The 18603-nt window shown below is 38.8% G+C and overlaps 1 protein-coding gene across 1 annotated transcript; it reads left to right on the forward strand.

Annotated features, from left to right (window-relative positions):
- Positions 1 to 515: 515 nt before the first annotated feature.
- zfand3 (zinc finger, AN1-type domain 3) lies at positions 516 to 17611 on the forward strand. Its single transcript, XM_042503843.1, has 6 exons — positions 516 to 1012; positions 11506 to 11546; positions 14709 to 14900; positions 16507 to 16572; positions 16662 to 16832; positions 17389 to 17611. The coding sequence occupies exons 1-6, from the start codon at positions 945 to 947 to the stop codon at positions 17541 to 17543; spliced, it is 693 nt and encodes a 230-aa protein (XP_042359777.1). The 5' UTR covers positions 516 to 944; the 3' UTR covers positions 17544 to 17611.
- Positions 17612 to 18603: the final 992 nt, after the last annotated feature.

Below are 18603 nucleotides of genomic sequence, written 5' to 3' on the forward strand. Positions count from 1 at the left end.
AAAGTAAATTCATGCTGGTTTAATCACACTGGAACTACCACAAAGTAAGATGTACACAATACTATCATTGATCTTGGGTTTGAATTTCAGACCTGTGTGTAAAATGAGCATTTGTTGAACACATTTCAGTGTAACTTACATACTGTATCGCCAGAGGCTTCTTTTCATACAGGTGTGTATTTTATTTTATTTTAATCACAAATCGAATAGAGTGAAGTCTTCACTGTAATCTTCACTGTAATCAGGTAAAACGGATTACTGTGATGAAAGGTAGTCAAACCCCTTATGCACTCTTTATTTCGAGTGAGTACGGCGACAAGGAATGCATACTTTTTAGATAATTGTCGGATTTTAGTCGTGTAAAGTTGCATTTACGTGTCAGTTTGTGGCACTGTTTTGCCTTCATTTCGTTGGGCAATATTGACATTTCTGGTTTGATGTACGCGTTTCCGGCCCAGCATACTTCGTACCAGCGACGTGTGAATAGGGGTGGTCATTAACAGTCGAGAGGGGAAGGCCTTACCCAGTCTATTTATTTTTCCTTTTCTCCTACCCATACACGGACTTAACATCGATATAATTGTAATTCATCTACATCTGTGGACGACTGGAGGTGTTTCGGAGTTTTTTAGTGTCGAGTAAAACACCGGGGCGCCCCCTCTTTTCGTTTGTCGGTCGTAACGTCCGAACGTCCAGCTGATTGCTTTGAGTGCCGTTCAATTATTCCAGTTCAAACTGAGCCGTTTTGTTCGACTTAACGGATGTTTTTTTGTGGCCGAAAAGGGCCGATTTTTCGCCTCTTTTCACCGACTTGTGGACTTTACAAGAAAGAGGACATTTATCTTTTTGTCTAAATTGAGTGTCGGATCGTTTTTCTTATTGAGCGACCAGGCCCCGGACTCATCCCCAGCCTCGCGTTTCCATATCGGTTTTTGTTGGAAGTCATGGGAGACACTAGTGAACGAAGCAAACCTCCGAGTCTACCTCCCCGTTGTCCCTGTGGATTTTGGGGGTAAGAGTTTAACCTAATATACACTCGATTAAACCCTTTACATTTAAGTGAAAGGTAAATCCGGTGAAATATGCTCAACGGGTTCAACTAGTCCAAACCCATTGTTGTTGTTCTGTTGTGCAGGCCGAGGGTGGGGGGTTGGGAAGTTGGCTAATAAATAAACCTCCTAGCTTGAAAACTAGCTAAATTTCCACTGTTTTCTAACTCTGTAAACTCCCTGTCGTCGTTTCTAACGCCGGCTGTTATTTTTAATCGTCCTACATCGTGTTTTAAAGGCAATTTGTAAACCAGGAGATGACGTACCCGAGATAGAAAATGATTTATTGCCAGCAGGTTCCTTTTAAACCTGCCCTGTTTTCTTGAATCACCTCGAAGAAAAGCAGCAAATAATCGATCAACACGTTACTTTGGTTAAATCCTCAACCTGAGCAGTGCTGATAAACCAGCTTTTCAGTTATTTTACATCCTTTTTACATTCGGGTATGTCAAGTAGTGGATGTGTGTTGCATACCGGATGTGATTCACTGATGTCTCTTATGTTACCCCATATGAAAAATGATTACATCTAACCTGTTATTTGATTCAACAATGACACTCGCACATGACTGACTGCTTCTTCTTATGGGTGCTCTAGCTGTTCCAAAGCAGCAGAAAAACACAATAAGATAAGAATACTGTCATGTCATTACTAACCACCATATAGACTCACTGTAAACCCCTGTAATGCCTGCATTACACTAATAAAAGGGATTTTAGGGTGGCTACCTGCTACTACTGTGCCAAATACAACCAATAAGATAATACTCCTCCTGTTTTAAGGTAATATCTTTGCAGAACATTGTCATATGACTTGTCATTTGGTTACAGACCCCCCTCCCTCTAGCCCCATCCCCCAGTTGCCTTCATTTTGTGGTGTCCAGTAAGCAAACTGGAACCAGTAACCCACCTGTCAATGTCAGGTGACACAAATGGCAGCGTTGTGTTTTTACGGCCCTGCTTGTCTCAGCTCAGAATAACACCTGGCCTGGGGCTGCTGGGTGTCCAGTCCCACAACAGCCTCTTCACACATGTCACTGAAACTCAAGGCCTCAAAGAGAGGTACTTCCATGACATCATGTTTTGTATTTTGAAGTATTAAATAATAAGTTTTTTTTAAGCATGGATTGTAGCATCCTAACCAGGTAGTATTAATGGCATGTGATTCACATGTTGATACAGTGTTTTATGTGGTTTACCCAATATTGCGGTTTGTTTAAGGTAAGGTGTGACTGATACAGAGTGCCAATACCAGAGGCCCCACAATATAATATGATCACTATATGTTAGTCACGATACAAAATTATTATTGCAATTTTAATCATGTTGCAATATGCTGTGTATTATGATAAAAGGTATTGTGACATATTACCTTTACTCAACTGCAAATTATGTCCCCAAAAGAAAACTTTGTCAACATCTGCTTTATCCAATACAAAAACATTTTTAGTCTTGTCACGTCACTTCAATCATTTTTATTGCAGCAGAATGTATCTAGTGGACTGAAAAAGCTATTGATTTTATTAGTCTAGGTAGTCTACAAAATGTTCAATTTGTTTATGTAATATTATAAAATGACAATTAGTGTACTCAGTGTTTCCAAGGTTTCAATTCTTGTCCATCTCTAAAAGACAAGGTACAAACATCCTGATAGTCAACAGGTTTTAATTCCAGTCAAAGACTACCCCAGGTGATGTTATTGAGTTGTTATTCTGCTTTGGGGGAAGCGTTGTCAATCAGTGAGATTACCTGATTGGAATGCTAACCTGAGGTGTTGATGAGAGACACTAGTAGACAAAGTAGACCGTTGTTCAAAGTTAAAACTGCCCACCAAAGATCAGTTTTAGATTTGTGAGGGTGGGTTAACAGTATAGCCTGACTGACAACCAACGTTGATTTTTGAAAATGCAATAACAATGTATCAGCCCGTATATCTGTGCTGCATTGGCATTTCTATTGGCTAATATAGAACAATATTAAATTAATCTGAGAATTTTACAAAATGCTTGCTGCCTCAGTTAAATGTTTTATCCAGGATTCAAGGTTAAAGGCTTGTTTTCTGTGTTATCTGGGTTTGGGTTTTTTTCACTCTGCATGTTGCTTTCTAATGAACTAGTTGGGTTTTAAAGGCCTTAATGACATGCGCAACGTGGTTGTGGCATGTTTTTGGTCGACATAACAAAAAATTTCCATCTTATCTACCTGTACCAGAGGATTGGTTACACCTACCTGGTGTAGGGTGTATATATGTTTTGAGTTATAGCTACACAAAGGATATTTTGTGTCCTTTTGTGGGTGACCTTACTGGGATAAATTCATGTTTTGTATGTGGTCTCTAGCTCAGCTGACCAGGTTATGCTGCTACAAAATGGACGTCATGTTAGTTTTGCATTGCAAAACTTCCTCTTCCTCTGTAATATGTTTGTGTAAATGGTTTTTATTTTGCTTGACTTTAACTTGTTTTTTGGAAATCAAGGGCGTAAACACATTTTAACAGTTTTATTTTTCTGAGAACAAGTGATGACAGAATGAATGTCCCTATTCATTGCTCTTCAAAAGTAAAATTTGAAGTTGTGTTTTCTTAGATTTTATAAAAGGCATGGTTTTCCAGTTGATCCTTGTTTTGAAAATGTACTAAATAACTTGGGATATCCTAATTAGGATAAAGTGAAAATGTCTGATTTCTGGCAGGGCTAATTATTTTACAGCACTTTTTCATCGGCAACAAACCTTTGAATATTGTAGTAAGTTGTATGACTCCTTGAAAGTACAACGACAGGAGCAGAATGGGAGAGTGTCTGCAGAAAAGATGAGACAATTGGAAATGCCAGGAAGAAATGTCAGTCTGAGCCATCGCACACATACAGTTGGTTCTTGTTGTCACAGCAAACGTCCATCGGGGAACTCATCCATTGACAGTTTGTGGCCAAAAGGCACAGACTGCAGGAACTCCACCAGTCAAAGCAAGCCCAAAATTCACTAAACACTGTCTGAATGCAGCGTGTTGCTGGGATGGGGCTTTAGCTTTGCTCGAGAAGCAACACAAGCATGTTCTTCTTTGTGCCTCTCCTGTGTACCATTAAGGGGTACGTAACAGCCAACTGATAAAATTTACTTGATTTTGTTCTTGCAAAATAATATTGAGAAAGCTGCGATAACATACTCTTAATCCTGTTTCAGCAGTTTCCCTTGGAATAAATAAAGTTTTATCTTATCCACCTTCAAGGTATTTGCTCAGGGATGAACACCTGTGGTAGCTGGCTGAACGTCTTTTATAAGTGCTTAATTATTAGCATGTCAATTCAACAAGTAGATACATCTGCATGTTTTTTAAAATGATTTTCTGCTTGTCCTTTTTAATGGCTTGGTAAAGGAGACAAGAAAGTTTAAATTAACTACATGGCATGTCAGTTTAAATACAGATGAAGGTGACATTGTTCTCTTGTGTTTGGGAGCCCAGAATCAGTATTGTTGAATATTAAGCTTAATAAACAAACACATTTTTTTTTTTGTTACAGCAAACTTTTTAACAACTTTTAAGTTCACTTGAACACAGTCAACTTGTAGAATAACATTAGCTGTAGCACTGTACCGTTTTTATTTCACAATTTTTATTGGTCAGGGATTACACCTTTTCCCAGTTATTAGGTATACCTGTACAGTCTAATAGCAGGGATAAATGCTATCTCCATAAAGCCTTTATGTTCAGTTTTTGTTGACATTGGGTCAGAAAGTTTGCTGATTTAAGTCTGTGGCTTTTCTTAAGGCTGTGGTTAGTGGTGTAAAGATGCGGGATTCAATATTTTATTGCCACATTAACAGGGTTGATTTGAATTTGTTCTTGGTGAGCTCACGTAAACAAAGACAAAGAAAGACAGACATAGTAATCACCAACTCATAAAGCTCACAATACATGAAGCAAAAAACAGATAGCTACTATTTCTACCCATAAAATAATTGTTATAATTATCCAACACATAAAAGCACCATATATAAAAACATGAGTCCTCATAGGGAACTTACCAGCACATGAAATTACCCCTCGAGATAAAGTGCTACTAGTGCATTAAAAACATTGGTAACACTATTTGGATAGCCTGTCTACAGCAAGTTTAGAGTCTCTGTAACATTTCAACATCTTATTAGTTGATATTCGACAAATGGCACTATTTCAATTTGTCTGTAAATGTTAAGATTATTTATAGATTATGTACGATAATTTATGAAAAATACCTACCCAGTTGAAGTTTAAATATTCACTTAACCTATTCAGCATTGGTTGAGTGACTAGTAAATTACTGAGTATATGTATTGACTTGTCACATCTATGGACAAAGTGAAACAGTTGAGTTGTTGAATCTCAGCATATGAGCTGTTGAAATGTTACAGATACTCTTTAAACTATCTGGGGGTTCACTTTTCGAATAAAGCGTTACCAAAACATCTAACTTAGTGCACAATTATTCAGCTTGCCTGGTGGCCTGCAATGCAGGATCTGTGCTGTTATGGAACCTGGATATTCTGCTTCCAATGCTTTATCTTTTTTTAGAAGGATGAACATTAAATAAATATTTAGTCAGGCTAGGTGATCCTTAAAAACCTTTAGGCCCAACTTTTGGAGCCTAACTTAATGTATTCCTGCTACGAGTTGGACACGCAACGTTGATTTAAATTGTCTTTAAAGAAAAGTTTCTGTTGTTCTTTTATGTGGATAATAGTGGTGTTGTTACCCTATTTCCATTTGGAAGAGATCGTCACTCCCAGGTATTTTGTATCTGTCCAATTGTGGAATTTTGTTGCTGTTGATAACATTGGCTAGGTGTTCCCCACAGCTCCTGCAAAGGTCCACTACTAATTCATTTGTTTTGGAAGCATTTCATTCCCAGTTGTTCATGTTACATATGTAAGCGGTTTTATCATTGTTTTAGATTAAACCCTCTACTGGGGTGTCATCAGCAAATTTAAACATCATAGCAGATGTGGAGTGGGAAATACGGCCATTTACAGCCAGTAAAGTCTAACCACCTGGATCCTCTCCAACAAAAAGTGGCCAAATGACACAGTTGAACTCCCTTATGAAAGAGTTTGTCACACAGCCTGGATGGGAGAATAGAATTAAAAGCCAAACTGTAATCGACAAACAGAACTTGAGTTGCATATATGTTTGAGCCCTCTGGGTGTTGAAATATAGAGTGTAGGCACAAAGAATCTGCATCACCAACAGACCTGTTTGCTTTATGCAAACTGATACAACTCTAGGAAAACACTGGAGACATGGTTACATACCAGGCGTTCAAAGATTTTCATGATAACAGATGTCAAAGCAACAGGTCTATAGTGCTTTAGACAGTTTGGGCTGGATGTCTTAGGCACAGGCACAATCACAGCTGACCTAAAACATGCTGGGACCTTCTGCTGTGCAAGAGACCACTTAAAAATATCAGTTGAAATTGAACTGGAGGCACAAGGTAGCAGATGATAGACCAGGTCCCGCAGCCTTCCTACTGTTGCCTGTGAAGCAGGTTTTTTGCCTCAAGCTCCCGGCAAAAAAAGTGGAGTAGCAGGCTCAGATACACCAACAGGACAAGGCTGTGGGTCAGCTTTAGTATCAAAACTGTAATAAAATGTATTTAACTCAAGAGGCAGGTTAGGTTAAGTATCTAGGGTGAAATAATTTGTTGTGTAATTAGTTATTAATTAAAAAACATGCCATATCTGTCTGTGTTCCTCAAGAGTTAATCCTTTGAAACATGAATGCATTGGCTTGATTTATTTCAAAAACATTGAAAGATGGCAATGTGCAACTTAATGAGCAAAGACCCAAATATTAGCAACTTATTAGTAAAAAGTAATAATAAAAAAGTGGAAATTAGCACAAAAAAGGAAGAAAAAACATGAAATGACCTGTAAAGTGCTATAAAACCAGAAATAATACTATTGAGTATACAGTATATTCTCTCTAATGATCTCTCTCACCCCTCTTTAAAGCCAATTTTCAGGTAATTTGCTTTCTTCTCTCTTTCTTGTCACCAATGTGCACAATTATGTTTTCTAATAAACAAAATCAATCCCATTTTCTCAGGTTTCAAAGGTTTAAATGCTCGTGAATGATGTTTGAACACAGCACAAGTAAACTGATGTCCGTCCAGGTTTCAGGTGGTTAAGCATGTTTTTTAGTTGTCTTTATACTTTGTTTTAGCTTTCTTCACTGCCTTTTCAAATTCATGCATAGATGTCTTTTTTGATTTTCGATTTTTGACACCTCATTTGGAAGCTGCACTTTCATCTTCCTTATAGAGGATTGCATTATAGTTTTTGATATTTAGTTCACATTCGTTAATGGGGATGGACAAAATATAAGTGTGTGTCTTCATTATGAAAATAATAGATCAGGGTGGTCGCTAAAGCCTCATCAATTGTTTCTTTCCCCAGCTTCCCTTTCTTTCTACCAAATTTTATAGGAATCCATTTATAGATAATAAGATATCTTGGTGAAGTGGATGACTGTATAGTTGATAAACTTCACCTCCTGGAGGAGGTGGAGGAAAAAACAGTCTGCGCAGGCTTGTCCTGCTGCATTAGTCACATAGCTCCTGTAGGAACAATGATTTGAATACCCTACGGAGTTCCAGCTCCTGTACCATTGACAGCACTCACAGCTGACAGAAATGGCTGCATTGTGGTGGTATGAACATTAAAGAGAGCTCCAGAAGGGGAGGGAGGGAAAGACATGGCATACCTGTGGGGAAAGGTAGCACGAACCACCAAGAAAACTAGGAGAAAGGGACGGGCGATATACACAAGATCCTCTTTCACTGTATGTGTAATTTCATGTAACAGTAACATTATGTATCGCAATAAAGTAATTGTTTATAATAAGGGTTGGGCAATTTAGAGAAAATCAAATACTGTTATTTTTTTCCCAAATACCCCAATATTGCCACGATATTATAGGTTGACTATTGGCAATTTTACAAAATATTTTCTCAATTAGACTTTTGATACATAATCCTCAGTAATGTTAATAATGATTGAGATGGTAGAGACTAGGGCTGCAACTTTAAGCTGTTGATTATATTCTTGATCAATCAATTAGTTGTTAAGTAAAAAAAAAAAAGTCTGAAAATGGTTTTTAAATGGAAATCACGATCAGTGTTCCCCAAAGCCGAAAATTATGTCCTCAAATATTTTGTTTTGTCCGATCGTAAAGTTAATCAGTTTGCTGTCTTGCAGGAGTAGAGAAAAAAATCAAATTTAAAATGGTAGAATTTGGGAAAGTTTTTGCTCTTTCTCTGGAAAAAACTACTCAAACTGATAAATGATCAGTTATCAAATTATATAATAAATTAGTTGGCAATTTAATAGTTTACAACAAATTGATTATTTGTGGCAGTCCTACTAAAGGCAAAACATAGCAATAACAGGAAGCCACAACAATCTCATAAATTGAGAAAATTACATTCTTTAACTGTAATGCAGACATATTGCCCAGCCCAATTATAAATGAAATCAAGGAACTTTTAAAAAAACATATTGTACCTTTTTGATTATTTTCTGTTTTGATTGGGAACCTCCATAAAAACAAGAAACAACTGCCTCAAAGGAGACAACAATGGGTGAAATGCAAGCTTTAAGGTTCCTGAGAACAATAGTTTCAAGTGTAGCAGGATTCTGTATTTACAACTTCACTCTCCTGTGTGACTGCCCAAATCACGTTCATGCAAGAAACATGAAATCATTCAAGATGATTGATTTGCTACATAGCCTGTCCAAAACAGTTCCCACGGTAGACACAATATTGTCATATCATTTCCGATAGACACATTTTTTTACTGTTGCACGGTATATACCATCCTATTGCCCAACCTGAACAAGAGACAGAAGAAAAAAAACAATTTTTTTTAATTCTCTGTTTTAATATTAAAAATGACAATTTGAAGACTAAAACAATCAGAGGTTCACAGGTTTATAAACCTCCGTTGTGCTACAAATGGTCTTAAAGTAAAATTTTGAACTTTATGTTCACAGCGTGTATTACATTATGCTTAGTCTTAATTAGAGGTCGCTGTGTTATGACAATTCGTTCCCTGTGTCCCTGTGGTTCTCTGCCATAGTAAAATCATGGCAAGAAAAAAATACTGTTTTTGTTAAGGTCTCTAAGTAGGCTGGCTTACTGTGCAGCCATGACTGAAAAAGGTGACTGACAGAAGCTTTTGCAGGACCTAATGCTGTAAGTGAAACCTGCATCCATGACACATCCTCCCCCTTTGCACTTAAGGGCAGCCAATAGCATTTTGAATATAGTTTAGCCAAATCTCGAAGGTACGGTGGCCATTTTAGGACATCACATACTCAACTTGTAAGGCTCATCTCTTTGTTGTCAGGCTTTAAATCAGCTTTCATTAGACTGAGGTCTTGTCATTTTTAGCTGACCTTTGACACGCTAAGCTGCACTTTGTCAGCTGTTCTTAAATTTAAGTGTAAATCTAGCGTGCTATGGAGATAGTTATAGACTGATTACATTTAGGCTTATCATTTTTATATGTTAGGGCTGTGTGTTGGTAAGAAATTGGTGATTTGATACATATCATGATACAGGGCTTACAGTATCTTATTAGGATACCGTAAACAAGGCGTTATATTGCCATTTATTTTTTAAAGGTCCTGTGTGTAGGATTAAGGGGGTAGGACATCTATTGGCAGACATGGTATGAAATATTCATAACTATGTTGTCATTCATTTATAATCACAGAAAATAAATTGTTGTTTTTTTTTTTAATCTCAGAATGAGCCCATTATATTTACATATAAAGTGGGTCCTCTTCCAGGGAATCCACCATGTTGTTTCTATAGTGGCCCAGAATGGACAAATCTAACACTAGATCTAGATAGGACTATTTCCATCATCGCGCCACCATATGCATAACATGAGTTACGCTGGGATCTGCATTTGTATTTCTTACAGTCCCTATAACATGCTAGCATCAAATAGCTTAATATTGATATAACAAAACTGCTATTTAGCGGTTATAGGTTTAAACACAACACTAATTAAACCACTGCTAAAAAACTAACAAAACAATTGGGCTGTCAAACAATGTTTTTTCAATCATGAAATTTTCATTGTTAATAGTGATTTGTCAAATTTTTAAACGTCACACGTTTACAATTTCATTATTTTGCATTTCTAAAAAAGTTTTGAAGTCCGTATTAACAAGGTATTGCAATTGTCTTGATTAGGAATCAAATGTCGGCAAACAACTGCGTGAGACTGGTATAAAGTGGGCGTGTCTGTAAAGGGGAGACCCACAGAACCCAGTTACATTTAGATATCTTGAGGTCAGAGGTGCCATGCTGTTTTTCCATCAAATTTCCAAATTTAGCCTAACTTTGGAGCGTTATTTACCCCCCTTTCTGAGAAGCGTGACATTGCACTACTGGATTCTTTAGGTCTTCTAGCTTTAAAAAAAACTCAGCGTGGTACAACCTCCTAAAGACAGGAATATCGGCCAATGATTAACTTTTTAATTAAATTAAAAAAAATAAATAGATAAAATTTTTGTTGTTATGTAAGGACCTTAATCACATCACCATTAACAGGTTAACGAGGCCCAAAAAACTATTAATTAAAAAGGCTTGGCATACTACAAAACGTATTATTGCGATACTCGAGTGAATCTTACACCCCTATTTGATATATGCAGTGTCTGATTGTTCAAATGTGTTTTGCATGGGTGTAAAATCATCATAATGGCACCTAGAGTCGATTTGAGCTAAACCCAAAATTAGTGACAGTGTAGCAACATGTTAAAGGACATAGCCTTAATTTGCCTGCCAGAACCTTTGGTCTCTCTTTGAAAATAGAGTTGCTGAAACAATCAGTCCATTGACAGAAAATTAATTATAATAGTAAAATTGTAAAATAATCTAATTCATATCAACTATATGCTCCCTCTTTGTTGTCCTCTGAGATTTCCTGTCATACCACCTTGAATTCATTGGTTTGAGAGGCCTGATATCCAGAAAGACAAACAAAAAGGTTGGTGAGATGGAATATTAGACGCCATTATGAAAGATGTTGTGTTTGTGATGTAATCGTCGTTTGAGATATTGGAAAAAAGGGTCCTACTAGTGTCTTTTTTGGAGGCACTGCCATATATCAGAATGGCATTTGCCTTCCACATTTATGTTAAGCTACATTGTATAAAATAAATTTGGGCATTGGTGGATTGGGGCACAAAAGTCATTGACTTATTAACTAACTGACAAAAATGATGCAGCAGATTTTTATCTCTTTTGTCTTTCATGTCATGATATTGTCTATAACTAAAAACATTTAATTTTTGTTTTGTATTAGAAAAAAGTCATGTTGAGAAAACAGTTTTAAAAAGCAGAGGCAAAGCTTAGACGATTGTCAGGAAGTCAATGACATTTTTTTTTTCTCCTGTCTCCTCAGGTCCAGTAAAACCATGAACCTCTGCTCCAAATGTTTTGCTGGTAAGTTTACTCTCAGTACACAGTGTTTCTTGAATAATAAAGAAATACTGTGATTGGAAAGTTGCTCTCTCATTCACTTGCTGCTGTGCCTTTCCTGTTCTTAAGCTGTAAAATGTATATTTCTTGCTTGGCTACTGAGTGAATTCATACAAAGGACCATATCTGTGCAGGCTTATGAGAATAATATAATTAGACCAGAGGAGGACATTGAATTTCATGTCTCTCATTGCTAACATTGTCAGCTGGTTACTTGTCACATATAAACAGGGGAAAACAGCTTCACATTTGTTTTTTCTGTTAAGTTGCTTCTTGGCATGCAGAGCTGTTCTCACTTACAGCCAGACATGCAGCTAGCAGCAGCTTGAGGCTAGGTGTGCCAGCTGATTCCAGCTAGGAATGCTAACAATGCTAAGAAGTCATTCTAGGAAAATGGAAGTAAAAGAGTCAGACTCTGAAATAATGCATCCGCCATTAGGAGGAACACTTAAGGTGGTATCCGATTATACTTAACAATAATTTAAATCTGTGTATAGCTCACTTTAAGGGCAGAGTCCACTGTGCATTTGGGAAAACAGACCACTGAACATTTGTTCTTCCACAATATGACACTTGTCAGACAAAGAAAAATGCCCAGTTGAAGTTTGGAAATGTCAAGTTATGCATGAAGTTTTTTCAATGACACCTCCAGTCTGGTTTGAGAGGATTGGCTGAGGGTGCACTGCAGCCCTGTCGGTGGCTATGGCAACCAGTGAGTACGGCAGACAGCGAGGACCTAAGGGCCCGGCTTTGAGTCTGGCATCACAGACGGCAGCAACGCTCAGAATAGACTCAATACACATGAGTAATAGAGGCTGAGCAGAAGTGGGTTAGTCCAGCATGTGGAGGAGAAACTAAAATCTAGGCTGACCTCCCTCACCCTCCCTGGAGGGAAACAAGTAGACAATATCCTCACGGATCGATGTGATCTGAGATTATCAGTATAGAGAGAGGTTGGAAGTGCATCTCCAAGGTGATGGTGTCTTTCTTTCACCAAATGAGGTTTCAGTTTGCAGAGTTAGCTTATAGTCACGTGGTTATGCAGCTGAGAGTGGAGACCGTTTTGAAAACTTTTTGAGTTCGGAGCATTAAGTGAGACTTAAAATAAAACTTGTGTTTTTGGGGACAATATGTTCATCTTTTTTTATTTTTTTTAGACAGATGACAACAGAGAGTTGACAGGAAATGAAAGGAAGAAATGAAAAGAGCGAAAGATAAATTTGGAGCATGAGGATTGGAACTAATGATTGTTTTTTTCATCTGTTCAGTTAATCATTAACATATTAAACAATAGTGAAAACTGCCTAGCACAATGCACCAGGGCTGGGGATGTCCTCATATTGTTTTATTTTGGATAAACAATGTAACCCTACAAAATTCAATTTACTGTCATCAAACAACAAGATAGCTGGAAGCTAGAACCAAGAAGTTTTTGGCATATTTGTTTAACCAAAAAAACAAAAACACAACTTGTATGATTTATCAATTAATCAAATGAAATGACCAGTCAGTTAATCAACTAATTCTTTCATCTCAAACCAAATTATCTTTTGTGTAATGAGAATGTTAGCAGAGGAAAATAAGATTTTCGAACAAAAATGTGAATAGAAAGCCTTAAAGCAGTTTATTGACAAATTTTATTGGAGCTTCCTCAAGTTTTATAAATTGAAGTGCTCTCAGCTGCAGTAATGTGACCAAATGTTTGCCCATATATAACAACTCATTTGGCTAATGCAGATATCGATATTACCACCACCCACATATTTTTAGTGATCATCAAATCTCTAATGTATTGAAATAAACATCATATTATGCATACTCGTATAGCCCACCAGCAGATGGAGACATGAAATGCAATGCTTTTCAATGTATGTAATAATTATTTATTTTGCAAAATATGAAAAATATTTAAACTCTGGGTTGATTTTTGTTCATTTTCACTTTGTCAATAAAAACAAATAAAAATGATCAGTTTTTGATATCGGCAGAAATCAGCATGTTGGCCGATTCCGATATTTCATTTGAAAGCCAATATCTGCCGATCCTGATGATGCGGCAGTATTATCATGCATCCTTTGTTATGGGTTGAAGGGATGTGATCTTATATGATTTTTATTACAGATTGTGGTAAAAAGAAAATGTCATTAAATCAATAAATTTCCAATTTTTTGATTATCATGAATACTGTATCCAGCAGGGACATTTAGGCAACCAGCAATAAAAGAGACTGCATTAACAGACTGCATATGCACTAGAGGTTGAATGATTAATCAGTTTGGACGGTTAACCAGTGCCGGTAGTTTTACAAAATATTGTTATTGGCGGAATTTGCCTCTGATAGCGGCTGATGCCTGTGCAGCCTTCAACAGTCATGCAGGAACAAACATTATCATTGTGTTAAATCGAGCAAAAAGGAGCTTAATCGGCGGATTCAGCTCGAGGAAAAGCAGTTCCCCTCTGCTGTGTGAATGGGTCGAAATGTAATGTTCTTCAACAACATCAACATGTATTGTTTTCAGCTGCAACAACTAGTCCAGCACTATAGCACTGTTCTTTTTTGATTCATGAATCATTGAGAAAGTAATTTGAGTTGACGCATGGGTTTATCAATCTGCTATTGGCTGTTTTCTGCTCCAAACTTATTATTATTTCAACCTTTATCCAATATTGGAAATGGAAACTGCAATCCAATGTGTGATCATTTCATGGACAGGAAAAACCAAAGAAATTTGACAGCTGTATTTCTTTATTCCTGTGGGCAAAGCACTGCCCACTAAAATTCACCAACAATTTGAGTTAAATTATATATTTATACTTAAATGTTTCGCAAGGTACTGTTTTATTTTATAAAAATATCAATAATGTTAGCCTTCCTGCTAGTTATAGTGCACTGTTGTAAGTGTACTTGCAATATATAACCTGTTATTACAGACAGTGTGAGGAGATTTGGGATGTGCAGCTGTATTTCTGTACTACACACCATAAACAGTCCAGATTTGAGTGTTTCAACTTAGTTTCTGTGTTGTCCCTCTTTTCCGCTCTTCCTCCCTCTCTGCCTGCATCTATCCGTTTCCCCATCCTATTTTTACATTTCCCTCTGCCTGCTTACTTACTGTCCTTGAACAGACATCCAGAAGAAGCAGCCAGGGGAGGACTGCACCTCCAAGCCCATCCAAAGCACTGGGAGTAGCCAATCACCAGTTTTCAGTAGCGAGACGAGCAGTAGCAGTAGCCAATCCCTATTGTCGTCACCGCCCTCTAGCTCCGAGCAGCCGTCAACCGAAGAGCCCTCGCCGACGTTTCCCAGCACGAGGGAAGGTGAGATGGGATGCTCAATGCAATGCTCTTTTCTGTGCTATTTTTTATTTTTCTTGTTATCTACCAGAAAACAAGACCCCTCTCAACACACCTTTTATGTTCTCATGAAAAACACCCAAAAAAAGACAAAAAAACATTATCTCAGAATCGATAAATACAGCACTTATTGTCCACGGCATGCTGTTTATGAAGATTGAACTGTCTGTTTTGTACGTCTTAAAACCCAATGGGAAAGTACAGAGTGAAATAGAGCCACACAAACCGGAGATAAAGTTGTGATTGCATTCACTCACAGAGTGACAGGGCACTTCAACTGCTTCCAAGGAAGCATCATTTCATGCAAAGTACATTACACAACTCAGGGAACCATTTCATATTGCAGCTCTCTAAACAATTGCTGAGCTGCAGACAGCATTAGTGTTTCTGTAGAGTTGTCAGCAGTATGATGTCTTTGAGGTTGGACCAGTCGTGCAAGCAGAGACATTGCCGTGCAGCCTTCTCTATTTTCAGATTGATGCAGTGTTACAAGCTCGATAAAGATACAGGAATCAGTCTTTTATGCCTCTAGTACAAAGTGACACACGGGACAACTGGAGCTCACATACAGTACAAGATAAATAAACAATGGATAGTAAAGAGCATGTTTCTTAGTGAAAGCATCTCATTTTTACTATCTGATTGCCCAGTATGTTTACCATGTATGCCAACATTATTGAATCTACTTTTTTATTGGAAAGTTAAAAAAAAAAAAACACTTCACTTTCCTGGGTCCAGACCTTGGAATACGTCCACCAAATTTTAGGTTGACTGATTCGTCTGGTGTCATGACATGAAACAGCGGTTTGACAGTTAAATTCAAAAACATCCAGTGAGGGCCTCAGTGGAATTATCAATTAACCAATCAGTTCCATGGGTGGGACTGACGCAAGCTGTGTGCCCGAATAAACGAAGAGTAATATACCAACGGCAAGTGCTGTAGGCATCTACTTCTTTGTTTCTAGATGTAAAAAGGACTTAGGGTAAGAACTGGGTGATATGGAAAAACATAAAGATAAGAAATACAATTTTTTGTCACCAAATGTCAATATTGAAATTGCAACAAAAGCTCAATGATGCCTAATGGTGCTTTTACAAAATGTTTACACAATGAGATTTTTGATAATTAATTATCAGTAATGTGGATATAATGACCAAGTGGGTAAAGGCAAACAATAGAACAGCTAAAACAGTCTGGTTAATTCAGAAAACCACATTGCTTTACTGTAATTCTGCTTTTAAAACCAGGAAAAAACAACATCTTCATCGATATCCAAAATTCTAAGACGTCATCTAGTCTCCTAACACGATATCCATATATCAGTGTATTGCCCAGCCTACAGTCAACCCTCAAATGTTATTCAGTAACATCAAAAATACAAGATTGCTGATAAATGTGACATTTACAGTTGATATGAAAATAAGTCGCCAGTCTTCTCAAACGATTGGATATTCTTCAAGAGTGGTTCATCAGTATATTCGGTATTATTTTTGAATAACATGTATTCATGTTGGGTGAAGAGAATGTTTTACATCTAGTCTCACGCGTGTCTTTGTCCTCCATCTGTAGGCATGTCGTCCACAGAAACAGCCCAAGGCACACTCTGCACACCCACAAAACGTCCACGAGAATCAGGTACAGTCGGCCCTCTTTTTCCTGCCAGTAGCTTCGCATGACCTGCCCCACTTAGAATGCCAACTCTTAACAATGTGTTTTGCTTTCAGCGTCGGGCTCGGAGAGCGAGGCGACGCCAGAGAAGCGGCCACGGACAGACGAGAAGGAGGGGAGCAGCGAGGAGGCCCGTGGGACGCCCAAGCAGAAGAACCGTCGGCGCTGCTATCGCTGCCAAACCAAGCTAGAGCTGGTGCAGCAGGAACTGGGCTCCTGTCGCTGTGGTCAGTACCAACACATCCGTGTGGCTTTAACTGTATCATCACTCACCTCCAGCGTTATACCACCACTTTAATTTCACTGACTCAGTTCCTCTGCTGTGGCTGAAACTGTGTCAAGAAACAAAGTCAGCTGCTGTACTTTTTTTTGTTTGACCTGTAAAAAACTTAAATTACATAAACCACGGCTCTAAAGCTGGGATGTTAGCCCACAGTTCTATGCTTACTTGGGTTTTTTATGGTCTGTCATTCAAATGTAAAGCACCAGATTTAAATCTTTTAATACTTTAGGCTGATTGGGACATACAAAGTAAAGATAGTAATGTTTTCTAATGCCATATAAAGTTTGTTTACATGTGTAATTGACGCACCCACCGAATGAGAGAAAACGTGCCTGAAAGCCTGTTTCACACTATTTCACAGACTGACACTGGCCGTTTTACACACACTGTTTTCTGACCGAGCGTGCTCGTAATGTTTTCTCCCAAACAAAATGGGAACAACAGAACATTCATTGAGGTCACTTCCTCCCTCACCTCTTCGCTTTCTGTTTCCCTCCCAGGCTATGTATTCTGCATGCTTCACCGTCTACCAGAGCAGCACGACTGTCTGTTTGACCATCTGGGCCGCGGGCGCGAGGAGGCTGTCCTCAAGATGGTGAAGTTGGACCGCAAGGTGGGCCGCTCGTGCCAACGCATCGGGGAGGAGTGCTCCTGATTGGCCACGCCGTGACCAGCCAGTTAGAGATGAGGCGCTTACAAAGAGGAGGAGGAGGAGGAGGAGGAGGTGGTGGTGGAAGGAGAGCTAGGAGAAATGACAACTGGGGTGATGGGAGGGAGGGGAGGGAGGGAGGGAGGGAGGGAGGGAAGAAGAGGAGGAGGAGGGGAGGGAGCATGGTTGTAACATCCTGCATCTGACCCGACAATTCTGGATCTGAGCTTGACGCCGCCCCTGTTGATGTCCCGATTTCCTGCGTGGAGCGTCTGTTTGGACTCGGCTCTGGACGAGGCCGCTCGGGGCCCACAGGGGGCCCGGTGGCTGTTCTGTGGAGCCACGTTCAGTATCGCATGTTCACACACACAGCCTTAACCCAACCCACCCCCACCCCCCCGTCCCCCCCAACCCCCCAAGTCTTCAGAGGAAGGACGCCGTGGAGACGGATCCAGTTAGTCGTACATTATGCACATGTTTCTCGCCACGGTTTCCTCCTCTTTGCTCATGCTCCTTTTTTTTTCAGTACAGGAAGTTATGGAAGGTGAACTGTTGTAGCGTTTGGCTGAACTGATCAGTTTGGATTCTCATTTGACAGTTTTTGTTTCTTTCTCTCTTTTTTTTTTTTTTCCATTTCTTGGTCGCGGGTGAGGGGTCCAGCTATCCCACGACCACTCCTCAGGTCGTCATAAAGGGGTTGGAGTATCAAACCTGTAGCCCCGCCTTCCTCTTCTTCTTCTGTTTTTCTTCCAACAACGTTTGGGTCCATGTGCAGCATCACTGACCGCGTTTTGCTTGTGCATGGTACCAGCAACAGTGTATTTGTGCAGGTTTGAGTGTGGTAACGTGAGGCAGTCCAAGGATGCTGTCATGGTTTGATTTTTTTTTTTCCTGTGTGGCCGTCATGGTGATTAGCTCTGTTTTTACTGCTTATCCACGGCGTTGTGGAGGACAATACAGCCAATCCCTGCCTCTGCTCACACGGACTGTTGATAAAAAGAAAAATAAATATTAAAAAATAACATTAAAAAAACCACACTAATGGACAAGAATCACTTGGGTGAAT

This window comes from Plectropomus leopardus, chromosome 16 (genome assembly GCF_008729295.1).
Source record: "Plectropomus leopardus isolate mb chromosome 16, YSFRI_Pleo_2.0, whole genome shotgun sequence".
NCBI classification, from domain to species: domain Eukaryota; kingdom Metazoa; phylum Chordata; class Actinopteri; order Perciformes; family Serranidae; genus Plectropomus; species Plectropomus leopardus.